This window comes from Enhydra lutris, unplaced genomic scaffold, assembly GCF_002288905.1.
Source record: "Enhydra lutris kenyoni isolate GAN:26980312 unplaced genomic scaffold, ASM228890v2 scaffoldscaffold39, whole genome shotgun sequence".
Taxonomy (NCBI): Eukaryota; Metazoa; Chordata; class Mammalia; order Carnivora; family Mustelidae; genus Enhydra; species Enhydra lutris.
Genome location: NW_019154123.1, coordinates 14,225,382 through 14,246,131, shown reverse-complemented (window position 1 = coordinate 14,246,131; position 20,750 = coordinate 14,225,382). Strand labels below are relative to the sequence as shown.

Here is a 20,750-nt window from a genome sequence, read left to right as displayed (position 1 = left end):
ACAACAGTACCCAAATGGAATCACTTATGCTAAGCCCATGTCACCAAACTGAGATTTAATACCCAACTTAGTTACAGTTTCAGCAAATCTCCCAGGAATGGAATCTTAAATCGGTCAATCTGGAATTACCTGGTCAGCACTAGTGAGGTAATCTGCCTGATAGACCCCTGCCGTCCCCTGAAGGAAGATGACCTTGCCACAACTGATCCACTCTTCACTAGCATAAGTTCCTGTCCCTCTTCCTTCTGCCTGTAAAAGTCTTTCATTTTGTACAGCTCCACAGAGCTTTTATCAGCTAAATGGGATGCTGCCCAATTCATGAATCAATGAATAAAGTCAATAAAGTCCTTAAAATTTACTCAGTTGAATTTTGTTTTTTAATACTGCTCAGAAACATGGATCTCTACCTAAGAGGATTTAAGGTGTCTTCCTTGCAGAATAGTTACACTTTTTATTTTTAACCCCTGTATCCTCAATAAATGAAATAAAACCTAATACCAAGGAAAAAAGGAAGAAAGGGAAGAGCGAGGGGAAGAAGGGGAGAAAAGGACCCTGTCAGTCTTAAGTATCTCACCATGAGGTAGTAAATCAGAGTCAGTGAATTTGGAGTCAGACAGACCAGCAAACCTGGAGATAAAATCTTACTGTCATCACTTATGAATATGTCCCAAGTGATCTCACTTCTTTAAACCTCAGTTCTCTCACCCCTAAAATTAGGGGATAATCCCACCAATTTTGTCAAGTTATTGTGAGGATTAAATGACAATGTATATAAAGAAACTTGCCAAGTTCCTGGCACATAGCAGGCATCTAATAAAACTGTAAAATTCCTTATTCTAGAACATATAATCCAAGCTGCACATCTTCAAATAGCCTTATGAATTGCTGCCTGGAAATGAATTTGCAGGAGAGAACTAATTCCAGCATTTTTTTCTGCTCTCTTCACAGCAAATTGTGAACAGCACAACATATGTGGGCAGTTCATTTCTTTTTCTGTTAAAGCATGGAACTGTCGTACGAGGTGAAAAAATACGTCATCTTCCATTCTGAACAACAGTTAGCAAATAAAATGTTGCAGACAAACTGAGAAGTAGAATAGGACAGCAAGTTTAGGAATGTGCGTAAAAAGCTGCATTGTAGCCCACAAAAAAGGGTCAACTAACATTTGAGTTAATGTGCTTTTTTCCAAGACAAAGGTTTTGGTGTTTACCCATTTACTGACTCCTGTGTTTCAAAGGCATCTGTGCAGTAGATTAGGAAAGTTTAGGAGCAGGGAACAGGATTAGAAATAGCTCAGAAGTCAACTCAGGGTCCAGGTATCTCCGTTTATGTCTAAGTCTTTATAAAAGTGATAGATGATCTATGATAATATAGACAAGAAGAATGGAACACCTTCAGATGGGATCATAATAAGCATGAACTTGTTAGCGTTAAATGCAGGAAAAGGGAATGGAAGCTTTAGAAGGGGCTTGATATTAAGGCGAAGGAAAACAAAACAAAACAAAACAATGGTTAAAATGCAACAAAATAACCTGAAATTTCTTGGCCCCTGTTCATCAATGACTACAAGGTATACTAAGTTATTTATCCTTATCCTGGAGGGGGTTTTAAAACTTATAAAACTGGGGTGCCTGGGTGGCTCAGTGGGTTAAGCCTCTGCCTTTGGCTCAGGTCATGATCCCAGGGTCCTAGGATCAAGCCCCACATCCAGTTCTTTGCTCAGCAGGGAGCCTGCTTCCCTCTCTCTGCCTGCCTCTCTGCCTACTTGTGATCTCTCTCTCTCTCTCAGTATCTCTGTCAAATAAATAAATAAATCTTTAAAACACACACACACACACCCTATAAAACTATGGGTACAAGTAGTTCAGTGCTCACTTGGGCTCAGAAAATCTAGTCACTGGTGCATTAGCTTTTCACCAGAGGTGTTTTTCTGGATGTAGTTATAGTTCCTCCCCTTGATAGACTGATACATGCTACCTGAATCGCCAAAGACATTTGATTCTGTCTTTTTTGACCTTAGATTCCAGAGAAACGTGCTCAGATTGTGGAGGATTTACCAATGACCATATAAAACAAACAAATTCTAACTGGTAAGCCTGTACCTTTTCTTTGATCCTTAGGTATCCAAATTGTCCACCTTTCTATTGCTCACTGCACTAGCATCTTGGGGCTGGAAGGGGTCTGACAAGTCATTTAGTCTTCTCTTTCATCATGGAGAAACCATCACTACAACATCCCCCAAGGAGATACTTGCCCTCTGCAAAAGGAGACCCATTCCTCTACCTCTTATTTTTAGAAAGTTTATCCTTATGATTATATCACAACCTTTCCCTGAATTTCTTTCAGGGTTATTTCATGGTTATTTCCTCTGGAACATCTGAAACGCACCACCATTCTTCCCTATAAATTAGCCCTACAGTTCTTGTGAAACACACAAGAAACAAATACATACAAAAAACAACCATGTCTTAAATTTCTTCCTCTCAAAAGCTAACATCCAGGATTCTTTCAAGCACTTCTGTCTCAGGATAGCATTTATCATCCCCCTAATCCCTTCCCCACTATTGACCATGCCCCCATCCCGTGAACCAATTCCACAAACTTATATTCACAGTGCTTTCCATCTAAAAGGCACTTTGCTAGTCATCCAGGACACACTGGGAATCAAACACCCCCACAAACAGTCTTAGGAAAGGCTGTGCAAAAGGACTTAAGATTGAATTAAGGTCTGAAGGAAGAGTAGATACTAAGGGAGGATAGTGAGGGGACAACTGGAACAAAGACCTGGCTGGGGAGTCGTAGAGGAACAGGGAGATGTGGAAGAAGGTATTCTGCTGGGGCTGGCGCAGAGAGCAAAAGGAGGCAAGATAAGCATGCAGCTAGAGAGAAGATCAGGGCCAGACCACACAAGGCCCACGGTGTTGGGCAACTTTGTCTTTGTCCTACAAGTGAGTAGAAAGAAGCCAATGAAAGAATGTAAGCATGGGGCTGGGGAATTTCCTATCAGGTTTGGTCTCCAGAAGACCTCTCTGGCTGTAGGGTGAAGAACTGCTTAGATGGGCAGCAGTGGACAGAGGGGGACCGGTAAGAACGCTGTTACAATATTTCAGACAAGAGGTAATGATGGCTTCAGGGCTAAGTGGGTGAGAGAGAAGATGACAGATAGATTGGGGTAGAACTGAAAGGACTTGGCAATAAATTAGATATTGACTGAGGGAAGAGAAAATGCCGAAGATGGCTCCTAGATCTCTGCCAGAATAATAGGTGTATGGTGGCATTTTCTCAGACAGAGAAGACAAGTTTGGGAGAGGGGAAGAATAAGACAAGTTTGGGAGTGGGTGCCAATGACTAGAAAGTCAAGTTATCAATTACAATTCTCAGGCATCTTGAAGGTTTTGGAGAGCTGCAGACTGAATGTTTGTGTCCCCCCATCCCAAATTCATATGTTGAATTCCCACCTCACTATCCCCCACAAGTGTGATGGTATTAGGAGGGGGCCTTTGGGAGGTGATTAGGTCATGAGGATGGAGTCCTCCTGCATGGGATTCATTCCCTTAAAAATGAGACCCTGAAGAGTTAGTTCCTTCTCCTTCCACCACAAGAGGATACAACTGAGAAGCCCGCAGTCTGCAACCAGGAAGCCGGCTTTCACCAAACATGGAAACTGCCAGCCCCTTGGCCTTAGACTTTCAGCCTCCAGAATGGTGAGAAAAATATTTTCGTAGTTTATAAGCCACCCAGTGTATGACATTTTGTTATAGCAGCCTGAATGGATGAAGACATGGAGAAAACCACTGGAGGTTTTTTTCCTTTTTTATTTGTAATTAGCTCCTTTTTTCTTTGTAATTTTCTCCCTTCAGATAAAGGTGACTGTCATAATTACCACGATAAAACAATTCAACTTTTAACATCACATTTAATAGTCAGCAGTATTAAGGTTCAGCTTCATATTATTATAGCAATTTAACTGCTGGTGTTACCTACATATAATCACGTGAATTTCTGCAGGGGAGTGTGGTGGAATCTCTGCCCTCTATCTTACATTCTCCCAGATAATCTTTCCCTCTTGGTTCTGGAGGATAAAAGCTTTTTTCCTACCCAAGCACAAGGACATGGGCCAAATGCCTTTAATCTCCCCCTGAGATGTCATTTGAACTATCAATAGTATTTCATGACTTTTTTAAAGAGGCTTTAAGAAATGGATAACTTTGGTTTATGCTCAAGATATAACCAACTCACTTTAAGGAACTAAAGCCTCTTAACATTTCTTAAACCAAGCTGCAGTGAAAATTACATCATTTCCCTTGGAGCCTGCATCAGCCACTCAAAATACTTATGTAATGTTTCAAACCTCAACATGCATTTTTTGGGGGAGTGTGAAGGGAGTTCTTAATTTTTTTTTAATTTATAGTTTTGTATTTTTATAAAAATTATTTATTTATTTATTTGACTGAGAGAGAGATCACAAGTAGGCAGAGCAGCAGGCAGAGAAAGAGGGAGAAGCAAGCTCCCCGCTGAGCAGAGAGCTCGATGCGGGGCTCCATCCCAGGACCCTGAGACCATGACCTGAGCCGAAGGCAGAGGCTTAACCCACTGAGTCACCCAGGCACCCCCTTTGCAATCTCTTAACAAGACTAGTCGATTCTACTTCTAAAATACTGTCCAAACCCTCCATCCTCACCTGCCAACCCTGCTGTGTCACCCTCTCTTGCTTGGACCATGGCAACAGCACTTGAAGTTGTGTGCCTGCATTCTCTCACTACCCTACAATCCAAGTTCCTCTTAGCAGTCAGAATTTTCTACTTTAAGTGAAAATCTTGTTCCCCCCGGTGCAGGGAACGTGACTGTTCTCGCTTGCTATTTTAATCCAGTGCCAAACATAAATGAGGCACGTAGTAGGTGAGACATATGCAGAACTGAATGAGTGAATGTGGAGGTTGGGGAGGTGGGGGCCCGAGATACTGTGATGCAGGGGAGGGCAAGATATGGTGAAAATGGGGTTATTTTTAGTAAATGGAGGCTGGCAAGATCTAGGGAAAACTGTACAATCTGTTTTATGGTTGTGAAACTAGAGGTTAAGAGGTTTGTCTAAGGTCATACAGCTCATTTGGATCAGTGCTGGATTTTGCCTGTTTGACCCCAAGTTCAGTGCTCTTTCCAGGGTCTATTGTGAGTCTTCGCAGAGATATAGAAAGGGGGACTATGACTACTAAACAAAGAGAAGAGGATTCTATAGGCTGAGTCCAGAGGGCGGGTAACGCTTGAAGGACAACTTGTCAATAACAAATAAATCTTCCTGATGAAAGACTAAGACAGAGAAGAGTCTACTCGTTTGAGCTCTTGTCCTTCAATTTATCCTGCCCTGCAATAGGCTCACGGACTTGAATCTCTTCTTCTATGTGTCCCACAGATGAGGCATCAGAAAACACAGGATGGTTAATTCATAGACAAGGATTGGGGGTGATCCAAGCTGATGGTGCTTTGCTCTGTTGGATAGAAAGACTTCTTTCTGAACAAGAAATATCATCTATGAGCTAGATAACTTGACATGTCTTGCTTATTGAACAGGGACTCTGCTTGAAATAAGAAGACTGGCCTTTGAGACCAGGAACATATATACAATACATACCTGTATTATTTATATATGTGTGTGTGTGTGTGTGTGTGTGTGTGTGTGTGTGTCTGACACATATATACTGGAATTTGACCATTGAACTGGTATAATATCTTCCAACAAAATCAATCCACTTAATTTTTTTTTACTGTCTTTCTATATTCTTATTATCAGAAAACATAATCATGTTATTGTGGATGTCCTTATATAAATATGGACAAAAAATGTTGACCTGGGTGGGATGGAATTCGGAGCATAGTAGAGCTCTGCTTGGTCATCTTGTCTAATGCAATCCCTTCATTCCTTTATTATGCAATTTTTCTCATATTATATTGTGTGTGCAGCATATTTATAAGGAATAAAAATATAGAAATGAAATAGGCGGCCCCTCTGTGATATTCACAGTCTCAATGAGTAGAAAGAGCTGTATTCAAATGTTTATAAAATGAGCCAAAACTACACTACTGCAGTCACAGCAGGTGTATCTGGCTCAAGACCTGCTCTGATGAATCTGGTTAAAATGAGGAGAGTGGTCTTTGAGGACCAGGGGGCATGAACAGTAGGTATATTTTAATTAAGGTTTAGAACCTTAGTATTAGAACGTAGAAGGTTTAGAACTTAGAAGTATTGTTGGAGGTTGTTCTAAAGTCTCTTTTCAATGGCTTAAGAAGAGGTTTCTAGCTCAAACAGGGTCACTGGATTTTTATTTCTTGCTGGGTTACTTAATGAATAACCTCAAAATTGGTTGTTAAATATTTGGATTGCATTTGAACATTAGAAACTTTGCTCTTGGGGCACCCGGGTGGCTCAGTGTGTTAAGCCTCTGCCTTTAGCTCAGGTCATGATCTCAGAGTCCTGGGATCAAACCCCATATCTGGCTCTCTGCTCGGCAGGGAGGCTGCTTCCCCTTCTCTCTCTGCCTGCCTTTCTGCCTACTCGTGATCTCTCTCTGTCAAATAAATGAATACAATTTTAAAAAAAGAGAGAGAGCGAGATTGCAAAGGGGAGGTAAGGAAGAGGGGGAAGTACCAAGGCAACTCCCATGTTTGTGGTTTGAGCTTTCATGCTGACTGATGGACCTGAGGAGTAGGAGTAGCAGGTTTGAGGACAGAGCTTCTGAGTTCCTTCAGTCTGCCAAATGGATGAGACAGTCAGATGGAGATGTCAAATAGGCAACTGTATATGCAAGGCTGAAGTGCACTGGGGATAAATATTTGGGAGTTGGCAGCAAATAGTAGTGTTCGAGCCATGGAAATGGAGGAGCTCACCAATGGAGAGAGAGTAGACTGTCCCATATAAGCTCACAAACTGTCTTCTCTTGTCATTTGATGCTAGCACCCATGAATAATATCTATACCAGTGGTGCTGCCCCCTGAGAGCAGCATTCCCTAGGGCACCTGGGTGGCTCAGTCCATTTAAGCATCTGCTCAGGGCATGATCTCAGGGTCCTGGAATCGAGCCCATGTCGGGCTCCCTGCTCAGTGGAGAGTCTGCTGTTCCCTCTCCCTCTGCCCCTCCCCCCTACTCATGTGGGCTCTCTCTCTCTCAAATAAATGAATAAAATCTTTAAAAAGAAAAAGAAAAAAAGCAGCATTCCCTAAGAGCAACATTCCGTGGGGGTTCATAGGGCCCTCAGTTCTCTGTAGGCCTCACTGGGCTGAAGCCAAGGCTATAGTCTGCCCTGAGGTAGAGCAAATTCTCCCCTCCTCACTCAGTGTCCCACTTGGTCACCTGAGTCACAGAACAGGCTGCTGGGGCTCCAGTACTCAAGAGAATATTGCCTGCAAGTCTCACTTTTCCCACAAGCTCGGACATCTATGCCCTCATGAATGTGTCCATGCACCTGCCCAAACTCATCTGAGAGCTCACTGAGGCTCAGGCTATGTCCCCCACCAACCACCACCACCATCACCATCATTTGAATAATGGTGTTCAGAAGTGTTTCGTTGTCTAATTTCCCCAAACTTCCACACCTGCATCTAATTAATTACCTTAATTTTCTACTTAAGGAGTTGGCTTTATGAAATAGCTGCTACAATAGAGTCTAGGAATGCAAAGGATAAGATCTTTGGTATCACTTTGATAAGTAACCTGTCCACCCACTGATTGGTATATCATGGTAAGAATAATGATGAAAACTCCCAACAAACCAGCCCTTAGGTCACACCAATTAGCATGACACCAAGTGCAAGGGGAAAGAATCCTGAGGAGAAGCTTTAAATAAGAAAGCATTCGTGGACAAGGCAAGTGTAACAATGGCCCTGACTGAGATATACGGGGGCCTTCCAGGTCCAGGTGAGACATGGGTAGGAAGGTGTGGTGTGCAAGGAGGTGTGCTCCATAGGCAATCTGCCTGTGTTAGGAGTCACTGCTACACTGGCCTGTACCAGGCTCCAAGGTGGGTCCAAGGGAACAAAGAACAAGATACCACCCTGTGTCACATGTGTCTGGGTTCACTTATACATATGTAAGCAAACGGCTTACTACACACAATATAATAAGAAGCCATATTAGACACAGACAGAATATCTTGGAAAAGGAAGAGCTATGCTTTACTCTCCCTAGCAAAGCTGGAGAAAGGTTTTTTACAGAGCACATTTAACCTGGGTCTTGAGGGATGTAGGTGATCCCCAGGTGGGCAAGTTGTCACTAAAGGACAGAATTCTAGGTTATAGGGAGGCATGTCTTTGAAGGCACAGAGGTGAAGAAGCAGATAGTGTGCCTGGGATAGTAATTTCCAAGTGGGTGAACACAACATGGGTGGAACCCAATGGTAGCCTGCAGACACTGCATTAAATAACAACAAATTCCTTGAACTTGAGAAAGTTGGCTATCTTTTCAGTCCCTTCCATCTCTGCCCAGGAGAAATGTCTCAGTTGTCTAGTAGGATGCTGATCTTAAAAGAGTAGGTTTCAGGCTCAGAGGTTTCCCAGGTAACTGTGTCTAGCTAAAATTTAATATTATTTTGTTTTTACTATATTTATGTTTCTCTTCTGTTTACAACAAATGACAGTGGTTTTCCATTTATAGTAGTTACATAAAATTTTCTTTCCAAACAAACTTAAGTTTAAAAAGTAAGTGATTTGCTTGGCAACTGCTTGGCAATGTGGTTCAAGATTCTGCCTGGGAATTGGCATCATGGCTGTGTGCTTGCCTCTCCCCAGCATAGCTACTGTGCACATGCACAGGTTCTCTAACAGGTGAACACTAACAGCCTTACCCATTATTCATATCAGTGGAATCTGATGGAAAGAGATAGGCATGTCTCTGGAGTTCGTTGTCACCATGGGTCAAAGGATTTAGAGAATATCGACTAAGGAAGCATTTTCCTGATTGGTGAAAAATATCTCAGTTATGCTCAGCTACCCCTTCTAGAAGGTCATGCAGTGTATTAATGTAGTGCATAATAAAAACAGCAAAAAAAAAAAGGCAAAATGATTTAAATGCAAATATAGAAAAATATTAAGAAGTTAGTCACACCACAGACTTATGGTAAGAATTATGACAGTGGCATGTGAACATCTGAAGTGTTAGAAATACTTTCTAGAAGAAAGATTAGCAGTTTGCTGGGTCGCTGTCGCTGTGTTAGTACAGATCAGTCAGAGATCAAGCATGGTAAAATGGGTCAAACTTTTTTCCTCTTTTAAGTAAACTACCAACCAGTGTGGGGGGTAGAACTCATGATCCCGAGATCACGAGTTGCATGCTCTACCAATTGAGCCAGTCAGGCTCCCCCAAATGGGTCAAATTTTAAGACAGGCAGACAGGAATTATCTTCCTTCAATACTTTCTAGGTAGGTGGTCTTGGGCAAGGGCTCTTGAGGTCTTTGTTTTACTTCCCTCACCTTTATTTATATTGAGAGTCCATATTACAGGACTGTAGGCATTAGAGACAACAGATATGCAGGTCCTCAAATTATAGACATTATTAACCTTCTTTATAACATTCCAACAAGCTTTCCAAGGTTAGCCATGATTGACTCTGACCTGATTTTTCTAATTCTGTGAGACAGTCTGTCTGCAGAGCTGTTAATTGGTTTCAGAAAAGAACCGAATGTGTTGTGTGTTTTCTTTTTTTAAATTTCTCCATTAATTTGTATAGAAAGTTAAAAAACCAGCATAACGTTCCTGATTGCCAGGTCATCCCAAATGGTTGGAAACTGGGGAGGGGACCACCCACCCAGTCCAAGTTGGAGGATCCATGTTATATTCTAATGTTCTTCTGAATGCATTTTGTAACTTTTTTTAAACAAACAAAGTAAATAAACTGCATAAACACTATAGACACAGCTCTGAAAACTCATAACACTGGATAACTTAATCCACATTCCACAGTTCCAGCCTATCCTTTCAGCCACTCCCTACTCCCCAGTGCTCACACCCCTCCACCCCCTATAATGAGGCCTGAAGAAGCCTGTGATGGGGTTTTTTTTGTTTTGTTTTTTGTTTTTTAAAGATTTTATTTGTTTATTTCACAGACAGAGATCACAAGCAGGCAGAGAGGCAGCCAGAGAGAGAGAGAGGAGGAAGCAGGCTCCCTGCGGAGCAGAGAGCCCAATGCGGGGCTCGATCCCAGGACCCTGGGATTATGGCCCGAGCCGAAGGCAGAGGCTTTAACCCACTGAGCCACCCAGGCGCCCCCTGCCTGTGATGGGGTCTTAATGAGCATGGTAGACCTCAACTCAGAGGACCACCACCCAGGTCTCTGGCTTTCCACTTCAAAAGCAAGCACACGCTAACTGGGGAAACCAAAAGATTTCTCTGGTAATCGGGACATGGGGCCTAAGGAAGAGAGAAACTGGACCAGCCCAACACCCATTGTAAGCACACTCTGAATTTCCAGCTCTTGTAAAATCATTAGAGCACGGCATAAAAGCAGTTTCCTCTGGAACAGTAATGATGATTTTCATCTTCCAAATTAAGCATTGACTTTTTGGAAAACCTGTCATTAGAGGATTTTCTGTCTGCTGACCTTTGCTTTCACTTCCTGGAAGTGTTTTTATTAAAGTAGGTCATCTCATTCAAATACAGAATGCTACTAATATCTCCCATGCAGTTTTGCAGTTCTAGTTAGAAGCATTATGTGCAAGCAATTTATGACTCTTCCATGTGGGTATACAGTTGTCCTTTACCATGGTCATACTTTTCCCGAAATGAGCCACCATATTTAAGTAGATCACATACAGCTATTTCTTCTTACAGTTTGGTACAATTCAGAAATGCAGTTTTTAGAAATGTCTTCTCATAGATTGTAAGGGCTAGAATGAAGTACATTTCAAAACAATAAGATGAAAGCATGATTTTAAACAAGAAGTCATCAGGCATTTTAACCATTTTTTGGTAATGTTTATACTCCCACATGCTAGAGTTTACTACTAGAACCCCTAACTTTTGATTGGCTAAAAAGGCTAAAAACTGCAGTGCCCTATACCCTGCCCTCCACTTAAAGAAATGACTAATTACTTCTGAACGATTATCATAGCTCATTAGTGGTATTTGAGACTATCATATTTATAGTCTACACAATGTTTTTTGTTTTGCAAATCCTGGTGATATGAACATAGCCATAAAAACACACAAGAAGACAAATTTATTTCTAGGGTCTAATATTTTCATTGTCAAGATATTAATAGTTTTAAAATTTGTATTTGCAGCCCTAGAAAGCTTTCAAGGAGTCTACAATTTAACTCTGATAGAGTAGTTTTGTCTAGCTGTTCAGAAAAAGAGAAAACGCACAGTTTCATTATAAAACTGGAGCTTAATGTCAGGATTCAAATGTTCCAAGTTCAAATAAATCTTCACAAGCCTGCCTGCTTCTGTGATTGCTAAATCCGAATAGCTGCAATCAGGAGCCGACCTGTGCCTATAAACATGCAAGACAGCAGAAGCTAAATCACTAAGTCACATGAAAGCAACACCCAAAAGCAAACACCGGTTAGCCTTAAAGATAATATAAATAAAATATACCTGTTCTTCAGCTTTTTGGTTTCTCAGCATCGATAGATATTTCCTAATTGCATGGAGAGGATATTTTTTGAAATAAGAGAATCGAGACTGAGGCAACAGATTATCCATGGTGAGGAAAGTAAGAAGGTTCTTGTCTGCCCCACCCTGTCAGCAACCATATGAAGTCGAGAAGCTTCACAATTCCTCAGATGTCTAAAATTTGCTTGTAGCTCGATCAGTTTCCTGCAAACAAAGCAAATGTTCTTGCTGCTTCCTCTTTTGGGTAGGGTCCCTGATGAAACCAGACAGCCAAGTTCCAGCACCCACCATCTAAGAGCGTCCAGAAATGCAATGCCCAAAGGGCAGAAGGAGCCGGGAGGAATTTAGGGGGTGGTCCACAGAATGCAAATTGCTTAGTGGTAGTGATGCGATTGTCCTATTTCTAGCAACAGCGTTCTGTTGCAAGCTATGTTAATATTAGCTAGCTGGTGACTTTCCACACCCACAGACTCTCGTGAGGTTTTATCTTAATTCTTCTGACAGTTTTTCTGGCTCTTAAAGAGGACATGACATGTGGGTTGGTTCTTTTTTTTTTTTTTTCTGTTTCCTTCTAGATTTTTTTTTATCAGCATGAGCACACACACAGGGACATCCCTTGAGCTGTGACTCAGCTCAAAAGTGTTGATTCATTCGGTCTCAAGAAGCTTTGTTTTGGGGGATTTCTAAAAAAATGAACAATTTGCTTCACTCTTCACTGTTATCAAGGAGTTCAGTTTCAGCACTTAAGAGGTTAGGTTTACGCTGTCATGCATTATGCAACATGCCCAGTAAACAGATACTTTATGTTAATTGAACAATAGCTGCAAACAGATTCTGTTCTGAGTTAAAAGGCTTCTCTCCTTGAATCCTTATCTCAAATCCACAGGCTGAATCCAGAAACATTAAATTTCCCCAGGCTTTATTCCAAATGTAAGGGAGAAAAAAAAATGTTACACATTTACTTTCTAAGTATTGTACAAAGGATTCATGCTTTTAAAGAGAGAACTGGGTAAGAGGTCTGTGGTCTCAGAGTATGTGAAATCGTAAAATTTGAAAGTTCAATATTTTCTTAATGCTCTGTAGAAGTCACAGGGTGTCTGAACGAAGTTTCCAAGTACGCTTTGCTATTTTGTTACCCTTTTTAACGTTGTAGTAGCTGGTTCATTTGATGGGAACATTTGGCCACTTTGGTGAGGGGCTGTCTTGTAGAGTCCAGGCCAGACATCATCCCCAAATCATGAGGCCCTGAGATGTGCTTTCAAGTGGAAAGAGAGCTGGTCTGTTCCTGTTCAGAGACAGCACTGTTGGGGAGGGGGTGAGCAGAGCTGGGAACCCACGTCACAGCCTGAGCTGTCCCCCTGGACAGCCGCCCTGCCACTCCTGGCCTGGCCACTAGCCTTCAGGGAACACACTTGATGGGCCTAATGTGGGTCATGCTGCAGCAGCCCAGGCCATCTGTCAGGCTGGCCTCAGGCCCACTTACAAGGTGATCTTCCAGGCTCACCAGAGGCAGGCTGGCAATTCCAAGAAGTCATTTACATAATTCTGCTGGGGCTGGTTCCCAGGAGGAGGAGGCTCTGCCCTCCTGCCCCTGCTTTAGGTGCAAGGGGGGGCTGGCTTTTCCAGTCTCCTCTGTATGCTGGAGACAGCCTACTCTAATGAGGGCCAGAGGCAAGCAGTGTGCTTGCGAATCACCAGAATGCTAAGGGCAGTGCTGTGCACCCCCTGCCAACTCACAGCCTGAGAAACAGGGAGCGCCGACACCCAGACACCCTGGCCCTGGAAAGGGGAGCCCTTGAAACTTCAGGAGGAGAAAAGGTGCCATTTATACACACCCTCGAGGAACCCACGAGCTGCCTTTTTCCCTTTTTTAAAAATATCTAAACCTTCAGAGATGCCTCTCTTCTCATGGGCAGAAGCTGGCAGACTTCCAAACACCCACAGCTCGGCTGTGATTAAAGCCTTTTCCCAATGGGTTGAACACAAAGCAGACTTCATTTCAAATGATTGTTTTATGATCACCTTCTCCTGGTTTAATGAAAAGAGATGGGGAAGCAGTGGGTGGGGGGAGAGAAAAGAAAACCCCCTCCGAAACTGTCCTGGCTATATTTGATATAAAAAGAAAAACTGGTGAAACAGACGTAACTAAAATTGACGCCAAATATAAATCGTATCTAATATGTATTGGGCCTTTTGGCCAGGCACGGTGCTAAATTCTTGATGTTATTCATGTAAGCCTACAGGAGCATCCAATCGGGAAACTGAGGCTCAAAGAGGATGAACAACTTGCCAAGGTCACAAAGCTACAAAGCAGGGGAGAAGGGACTCCATTCAGGTAGACTGACACACGAGAATCTCCAGAGTCTCTGTTCCCAGTCAGGACAGGGCGCAGGCTCTTAGTCCGCCTCCGAAACTGATTCCTGAGAGCCTCTACAGATGAATCTGACAAAGGAAGGCATGGAATTGCCTTGTTAACGAGAAATACAAATGTAGACTGCTAGGAATTTACAGACTAAGAATATTAGATTAGAGATCAGGTGCATCCTCGTGAAAAATCATACAACTCCCTGTCCTGGATTCTGCATAAATAAGGCTAGTACTCATTATTTACCTCATAAAGCTTCCTTTCTGGATGATTCACGTGCTCTTGAAAAGAGGTTGTACTCATAGATACAGATTTTCTGCCTCCTAAACTTTAAAGACTACCATAATCTCAGTTTCTGTTAGGCTACAATGGTTAATTTATCTCTTATTTATTTTTTTAAGTTTTTTTGTTTTTGTTTTTGTTTTTGTTTTTGGCGAGAGTGCACACGTATGCGCACAAGTGGATGCGGGGGGCAGGGAAAGAAGCTCCCTCGCTGAGCCCGATGCAGGACTCGATTCCAGGACCCTGGGATCACAACCTGAGCCTAAGGAAGACACTCAACCAACTGAGCCACCCAGGTACCAAATTTTGCTTACTATTTAATACAGATATGGTGTGGGAGAGTCATAACCCTGTTGTATTCACACAGTATGGACATGTCTGCCATCTCAGCCTGGAGGAGCGATGGTTTGATTGCCACTGTGACTCAGTTACCTTGGGGAATGGAGGTTGACCCATGATGGGATGGCTACAGTGTACATCCGCAAGGACTGAAAGAACTCAGAGGATATGCCTGGCGGTGAGAAGTTTATTCTGACCCCCTGCAAAGTAGCACAATATGGAGTGGAAGCAATTACCTGTTATTTGTACAATTCACTGCCTGCCACCCTTTGTCCTCTATTTGATAGAAAAATAACCAGCAGAAACCACAATTCCAGGAAAGCCCTGAATCCAGGCTACAGTCCCACTATGAAAGGATGTTCGTGTGTTCTCTTTGGTTTCTAAGAATTACCTGCACTTTCACAAATAGCTTAAAATAAATCCCAGTTTCTTCACTTGAAGAGCAGTACACAGAGGCAAAATTAAAGCCAGAAGAAATAGTGACAAGGGAATGAAGAAAGAGGTATTTTACAGTTTACTCCCTTTCAAACATGGGAGAAGATGGGATGACAATGAGGGTCTGTGAGGCTGTCTAACACTGTGCACTGCACACAGCAGATATTACGTTAACACATGCCAGTACCTTAGCTCTTAAAGGGGAAAGACAAGGAGAAAAGAATGGGATCCATTTAACATTGCAAGTGTTAAAATCAGGATGAGAAACAGGAAAACCAGAAAGCTTGTCTCCAGGATGCCTCTGAGTTTGATGGGGTTTCCAAAGTGCACCAGGGCAAACACTAAAACCCCACTAATCCCCTTCTCTTTCTCCTTTCAATCAGTACTGAGAGTTTCTATCAGGAAAATGACTCCATTTTCTAGGAATTAATCCAATCCAGAGATAAAATGAAGGGCAAGCAGTGAGAATGATGGAGAAGCAGCTAGCCCAGAAAACAGAAACCATTTTTTATGAGGAATTCCACTGAGAAATCACTCTCATCCCACTAGGTCTGTGGATATTGGCTCAGTTTTTTGCCCCCCCCCAAGGACAGCTCTAAATGAAATCAGGAGAGGAGAAAGGAAGGCATTTACCATGGCTCCTCAGAGCAAGAATAGGCAGCCACCAACATTCTATCTTTCACATGACAAAATCTTCTGTGCTTTTTGATGTGGTGACATTTTCTTGGTGCTCCCACCATATAGGGAGTAATTATCTTACACCTGCAGATGGCAGATTTTTACTTTCCCCAAATCCACATTCAAATCCACCCCATACCCCCTGACCCGTGTTCCTGTTACAACCACAATTCAACAATTTCAGTGTTTCTGTGAGCTATGCAATGCTTATGCCTTTTGCTTTCCAGCTTCAAGTATTGATTTCTCAAACTTTATAATACCTCTGCACTCCTGGGACGCTTGTCCTCGACTTAGGGAGAAAATGTTTTTCTGAGTAGGTTAAAACAAACTTGAACATGCATCAGGATCACCTGGAGGGCTTGTTAAAGCACGGCTCACTGGCCCCACCCTCATGGTTTCTGATTCAGTAGGTTGGGGGCGAAGAGGGAGGTTTTGCATTTGTGTCAACTTCCTGGGTGATGCTGATGCTCGTGGTCCAGGAACCATGGGTTTGGGTGCCACCAGGTAAGACACCACGGGGTTGTGGAGCCATTTGTCAGGTGGTGGTTGGAGGATAGAGACCCTGTTTGCTACAGCATTTTGAGAGTGCCCATCAGAACCACATTTTAAAATGTATTTCCCTGGCAGTGGTGGGCTCTTCCCCAGCTCCTTTCTTCTGTGGCCACGCTTCCATGAGGGAGCTCCTGCAGTTATCAGGCTTCAGATGCACCTCCCGCCAAGTTCTGTCTTCTCAGGGATATCTTTTTTTTTTTTTTTAAGATTTTATTTATTTATTTGACTGACAGAGAGCACAAGTGGGCAGAGAGGCAGGCAGAGAGGGTGGGGGAAGCATGCTCCCTGCCAAGCAGATGTGGGGCTTGATCCCAGGACCCTGAGATCATGACCTGAGCCAACGGCAGATGCTTTAACCCACTGAGCCACCCAGGCGCCCCCTCAGGGATATCTTGACTTGACATCAGCTTGTTCTCAAACTCTCCCCCAGTTCCTCCTACCAAGCTGAAGCATCACTATCAGTCAGCTTAGCTCAGGGAGACAACCCTTTATTTAAGATCAGCGCCAGAAACCATAGCCAGCTGTACCCAACACTCCCTTGCTCCCTTTTCCGCCACTAACACCTCGTCCCATTCCACATGGGGAAGGAGGAATCTCGGGCTCAGAATAGGCAGCCCCCTCGTGTCAAGAATCTCCAGTATCATGGTTTTCCACAAATCCCTCCCGGAGCATAATCTATTCATCTACTGCAGTTTGGCCAGGGGCCTCCACTAACTCTGTCTCCTTTCATCCAGTCTTGAATTTCCTGCAGGCTGGTCCTTTATAGAAACAGAACATCCCCAGCAAGCTTGCTGTTGTTGGTGGGCCCAGAGGCAGGGCTTTGGGGCTGTGTCACCTTCTCCTCAGGACCATCACTTCCTTCCACCTTCCGCTTAACAGTCATGCTTCGCTCTTTCTGAGAGGAGTAGCACTAACCCAGAAAGAGAAGACAGAGGTATTTCCTCCTAAGGTCCAGAGAGCAGTGGTTCAACCCGGGGGGGAATATTCAAATTCATGGTTGTGCTACCTATAATTCTCTATGAAAACTATAAACAAGGTTTTAGCAATAAGGAACATACTTTTTTTTCCCCCTCCAAGGTAAAGGAGCTTTGGCTAGAAGAATGGAGGGCGGGGGTGGGTGGGCATGTTGGTATGTCCCCTTCTAATGCTTGGTTGGAAAGGTAGGTGTAATTGAAAGCACACGTGTGGCTAGGTTAGGCCTACCTTGGTGGGGGATGGCTCTTGGGATCAAGAAGTGATCTGCTTTCCCTTTCCCATTTCTCTGACTCCATTGTATGGGTGGAAGTTCGGTGGCCAGAGGGTCTGATGCCTCCGATAATCCTTAAATACTTGTCTTGAGTTCTAGTGGAGAGACCCAAACCAGTGATTATATGTAACTCACTCAGTTTTCACTGCCACCTCCTGTGAAAACTTCCACTGAGAATGAGGGGGCAGGAGTCTGATGGGGGGTGGCGGCTCGTGTTATCTAAAAGAAAGATAATGTGCATGCAATTTGGAGTAGAGAAATTGTTTATCACTGTGATGCTTCGAGTCACAGCACTGAATTTTTTATCTACGAAAGGTAATTATCCAACATGGAAACAATATATGTCTCCCATCAGTTGGATCTCTAGAGAGTGTTAATAACTGGTGCAACCCAGACTATACATAGGTACAATAACCTGAGTAATCATTACCAGAATGTAAATTTGTCTTTATCATTAAATCTTAGGTATCAAAATCAGAGGCATATGGGATTACTCACTTATTTATTTATTTATTTATTTTTAAGATTTTATTTATTTTATTTGACAGACAGAGATCACAAGTAGGCAGAGAGAGAGCACGAGAGGAGGAAGCAGGCTCCCTGCTGAGCAGAGAGTCCGATGCGGGGCTCGATCCCAGGACCCTGGGATCATGACCTGAGCCGAAGGCAGAGGCTTTAACCCACTGAGCCACCCAGGTTCCCCCTCAATTATTTATTTTTGCAAGACTGGTTAGATGTTTTTTTTGAGCCTTTCTGTTCCTGTGGCCCCCAGACCAGCAGCATGCGCATTACTGAATCCTGGGAATCTTGTTAGGAATGCAAAATCTCAGGCCCCACCCTGGATCTCTTAAATTATAATCTGTATTTTGACCATATCCCTAAATGATTCATATGCACATGGAAGTTTGAGACCCACTGCCTGGGGATGAACACAGAGCTCCTATGTACTCCTATTGTACCCCACACATAACTCGACCCTACCCCCTAATTCTACAAGAGTGCCTGTTTCTTGTCTGTAGCTCCTTCCTTACTGACCTTCTTAAGGGCAGTGACTCTGTCTTGTCCCTTGTTACACCAGTGGTTCAGTAGATCTTGGTGTAATGAATGAATGAATGAATAACGGGTTATGCGTTGTAGTGTAGCAGCTGGGTATCAACTCCCTTGAGTTTTTCCAGATCTTGTTGGCCTCTGGATCCAGGCTGGTTATACCAACAGTAACAGCCCAAATTTCACTGGTTCGTATCTTTATCTGTCCATGTAGGATCTCCTGCTGCTGCAAACTGCTACCCAAGTATTTCTGGGAGCTTTCAGATGTGCTTCTCACATAGTCTCAAGCAAATCCTGGCCAGCTGCCATAGCGTTCCCTTCCTTGTTCCTGTTCTGGCTCCTTACCTGTCACTGGTGTAGCCACTGGTATGTCTGTGTATTCCCACAATGAAGCCTTGAGGCTCTTGAGGGCCAAAGCATGTTCCAGACCTCTCCTCATTTAAACCACTACTCTTTGTTTCTCCACAACTCAATCCTGAGCTGTCCTGCCAGGTGCACTCCCATTCAGACATTCTTGGGAGACTCTTCAGTAGCAACTGCCAGGATCCCCTTTCAGTCCTGCCCTGCCAGTCTCTCTTCAGCACAACTCAGAGCCCTTCCTGTGCGTTCCTCACCTCACCAACTGCGTTTCTGGGCAGGACCCCTTTTACAATGATCCTGGGTCATTAGAATGAAATACCTTAGACCTGCCACCAAAGGAAAACAAGACTTCGTTTTTATTTTTTTTTTACTAGATCTAGTGCTCAACCTTGTTGCCATGGATCCCTCCTCCTTTTCTCAGGTATAGTCCTACCAACCACTCCCAGTGTTTCCATAAAGTAAGGGACACACACTGCACCCTTCTCCTATGATGGGGTGTGGGAAGATCAGTGTGAACAGGGTCTCTCCAAAGAAACACTTCTCATAACATCATTGCCCTGTTTTCTGCTTGGTTGGGGTTTTTTGTTTTGGTTTGGTTTGTTTTTTTGGGGGGGGGGGTTTGGTTTGTTTTAAAGATTTTTATTTATTTCTTTGACAGACAGAGATCACAAATACGCAGAGAGGCAGGCAGAAAGAGAAGAGGGAAGCAGGCTCCCTGCTGAGCAGAGAGCCCGACCTGGGGCTCCATCCTAGGACACTGAGATCATGATCTTAGCTGAAGGCAGAGGCTTTAATCCACTGAGCCACCCAGGTGCCCCTGTTTTTTTGTTTTTTAAAGCTGATTAAGACTCTCTCCTTGACCAAACTGGAGTCAGGTTCTCTGAGTCTTCTCTTCAACTATGTTCCAACTTTGCCTGCTTAGTCCAGTTTTAGAAGAATCCTGTTGGGTTAGTTTAGTATAACACTCTCTCCCTTGGAATCTTATCACCCTTGCCTTCAACAAGAATCCCCTAGCCTGTAATGGCCCATTTATAGTGAAATCTAATCCATTTCTACTTGACTTCAAGTCCCAAACTTTTTTTTTTTTTAAGATTTCATTTATTTATTTGACAGAGAGAGAGATCACAAGTAGGCAGAGAGGCAGGCAGCTAGAGGGGGAAGCAGGCTCCCCACTGAACAGAGAGTCCAATGCGGGGCTCGATTCCAGGACCCTGGGATCATGACCTGAGCTGAAGGCAGAAGCTTAACCCACTGAGCCACCCAGGGGCGCCCAAGTCCCAAACTTTTAACCATTATACAGACTACCTCCCCAGCTTTGTGATATCCCTAAGCAGGATGCCTGGTACACAATAGGTACCTAATACATGTGCTTATGAAATAAACAAGCTGAAAGACACACCAATCAGCTTTTACATTGTCATCATTTCTATTTAAAGCCCTGTGACCAGTGAGCTATTTTAGATCTGGATCAATTATGGGTGAAGTAACAGATATTTGGTTAGGGTCTTCTCTATCCCCGTGACAGATAGAGCCTGGGCTTCCAAATAATGACAGTTACCCATTCCTTCCTGGGTGCTCCTGGTCTTGAACATAATTCCTGGGCTTGGACCCAGCTCCATGACAGCTGTTTACGTGATGCTACCATTTCCCAGTGTGTCAAGCCAATGCTATAAAAAGTTTTCATTTAAAGATAAAAAATAAGACAACTTTTGTGAAAGAGAATTCACACATAGACAGTTAACAAATGCTAATTCCCCATCATCCCCCATCATCACTGGAGAATGTTCGCACTGATTTACCTGTGAGTAGTATAATGTGTAACAACCTATGTGATTTGTTTGGTATCT

At 43.2% G+C, this 20,750-nt stretch overlaps 1 protein-coding gene across 2 annotated transcripts in view; it reads right to left on the bottom strand.

The window, feature by feature from the left end:
- LOC111154932 (ATPase secretory pathway Ca2+ transporting 1) overlaps positions 1-11,836 on the bottom strand; it is a 157,307-nt gene extending 145,471 nt beyond the window's left edge. The window contains exon 1 of one of the 2 annotated variants that reach the window (XM_022514888.1): positions 11,582-11,836. In XM_022514888.1, coding sequence (XP_022370596.1) covers positions 11,582-11,689 — 108 coding nt within the window. In that variant the 5' untranslated portion in view covers positions 11,690-11,836. The remainder of the gene's footprint in view (positions 1-11,581) is intronic. The other variant, XM_022514889.1, reaches the window with a different exon arrangement.
- Between the last annotated feature and the right edge of the window lie 8,914 nt (positions 11,837-20,750).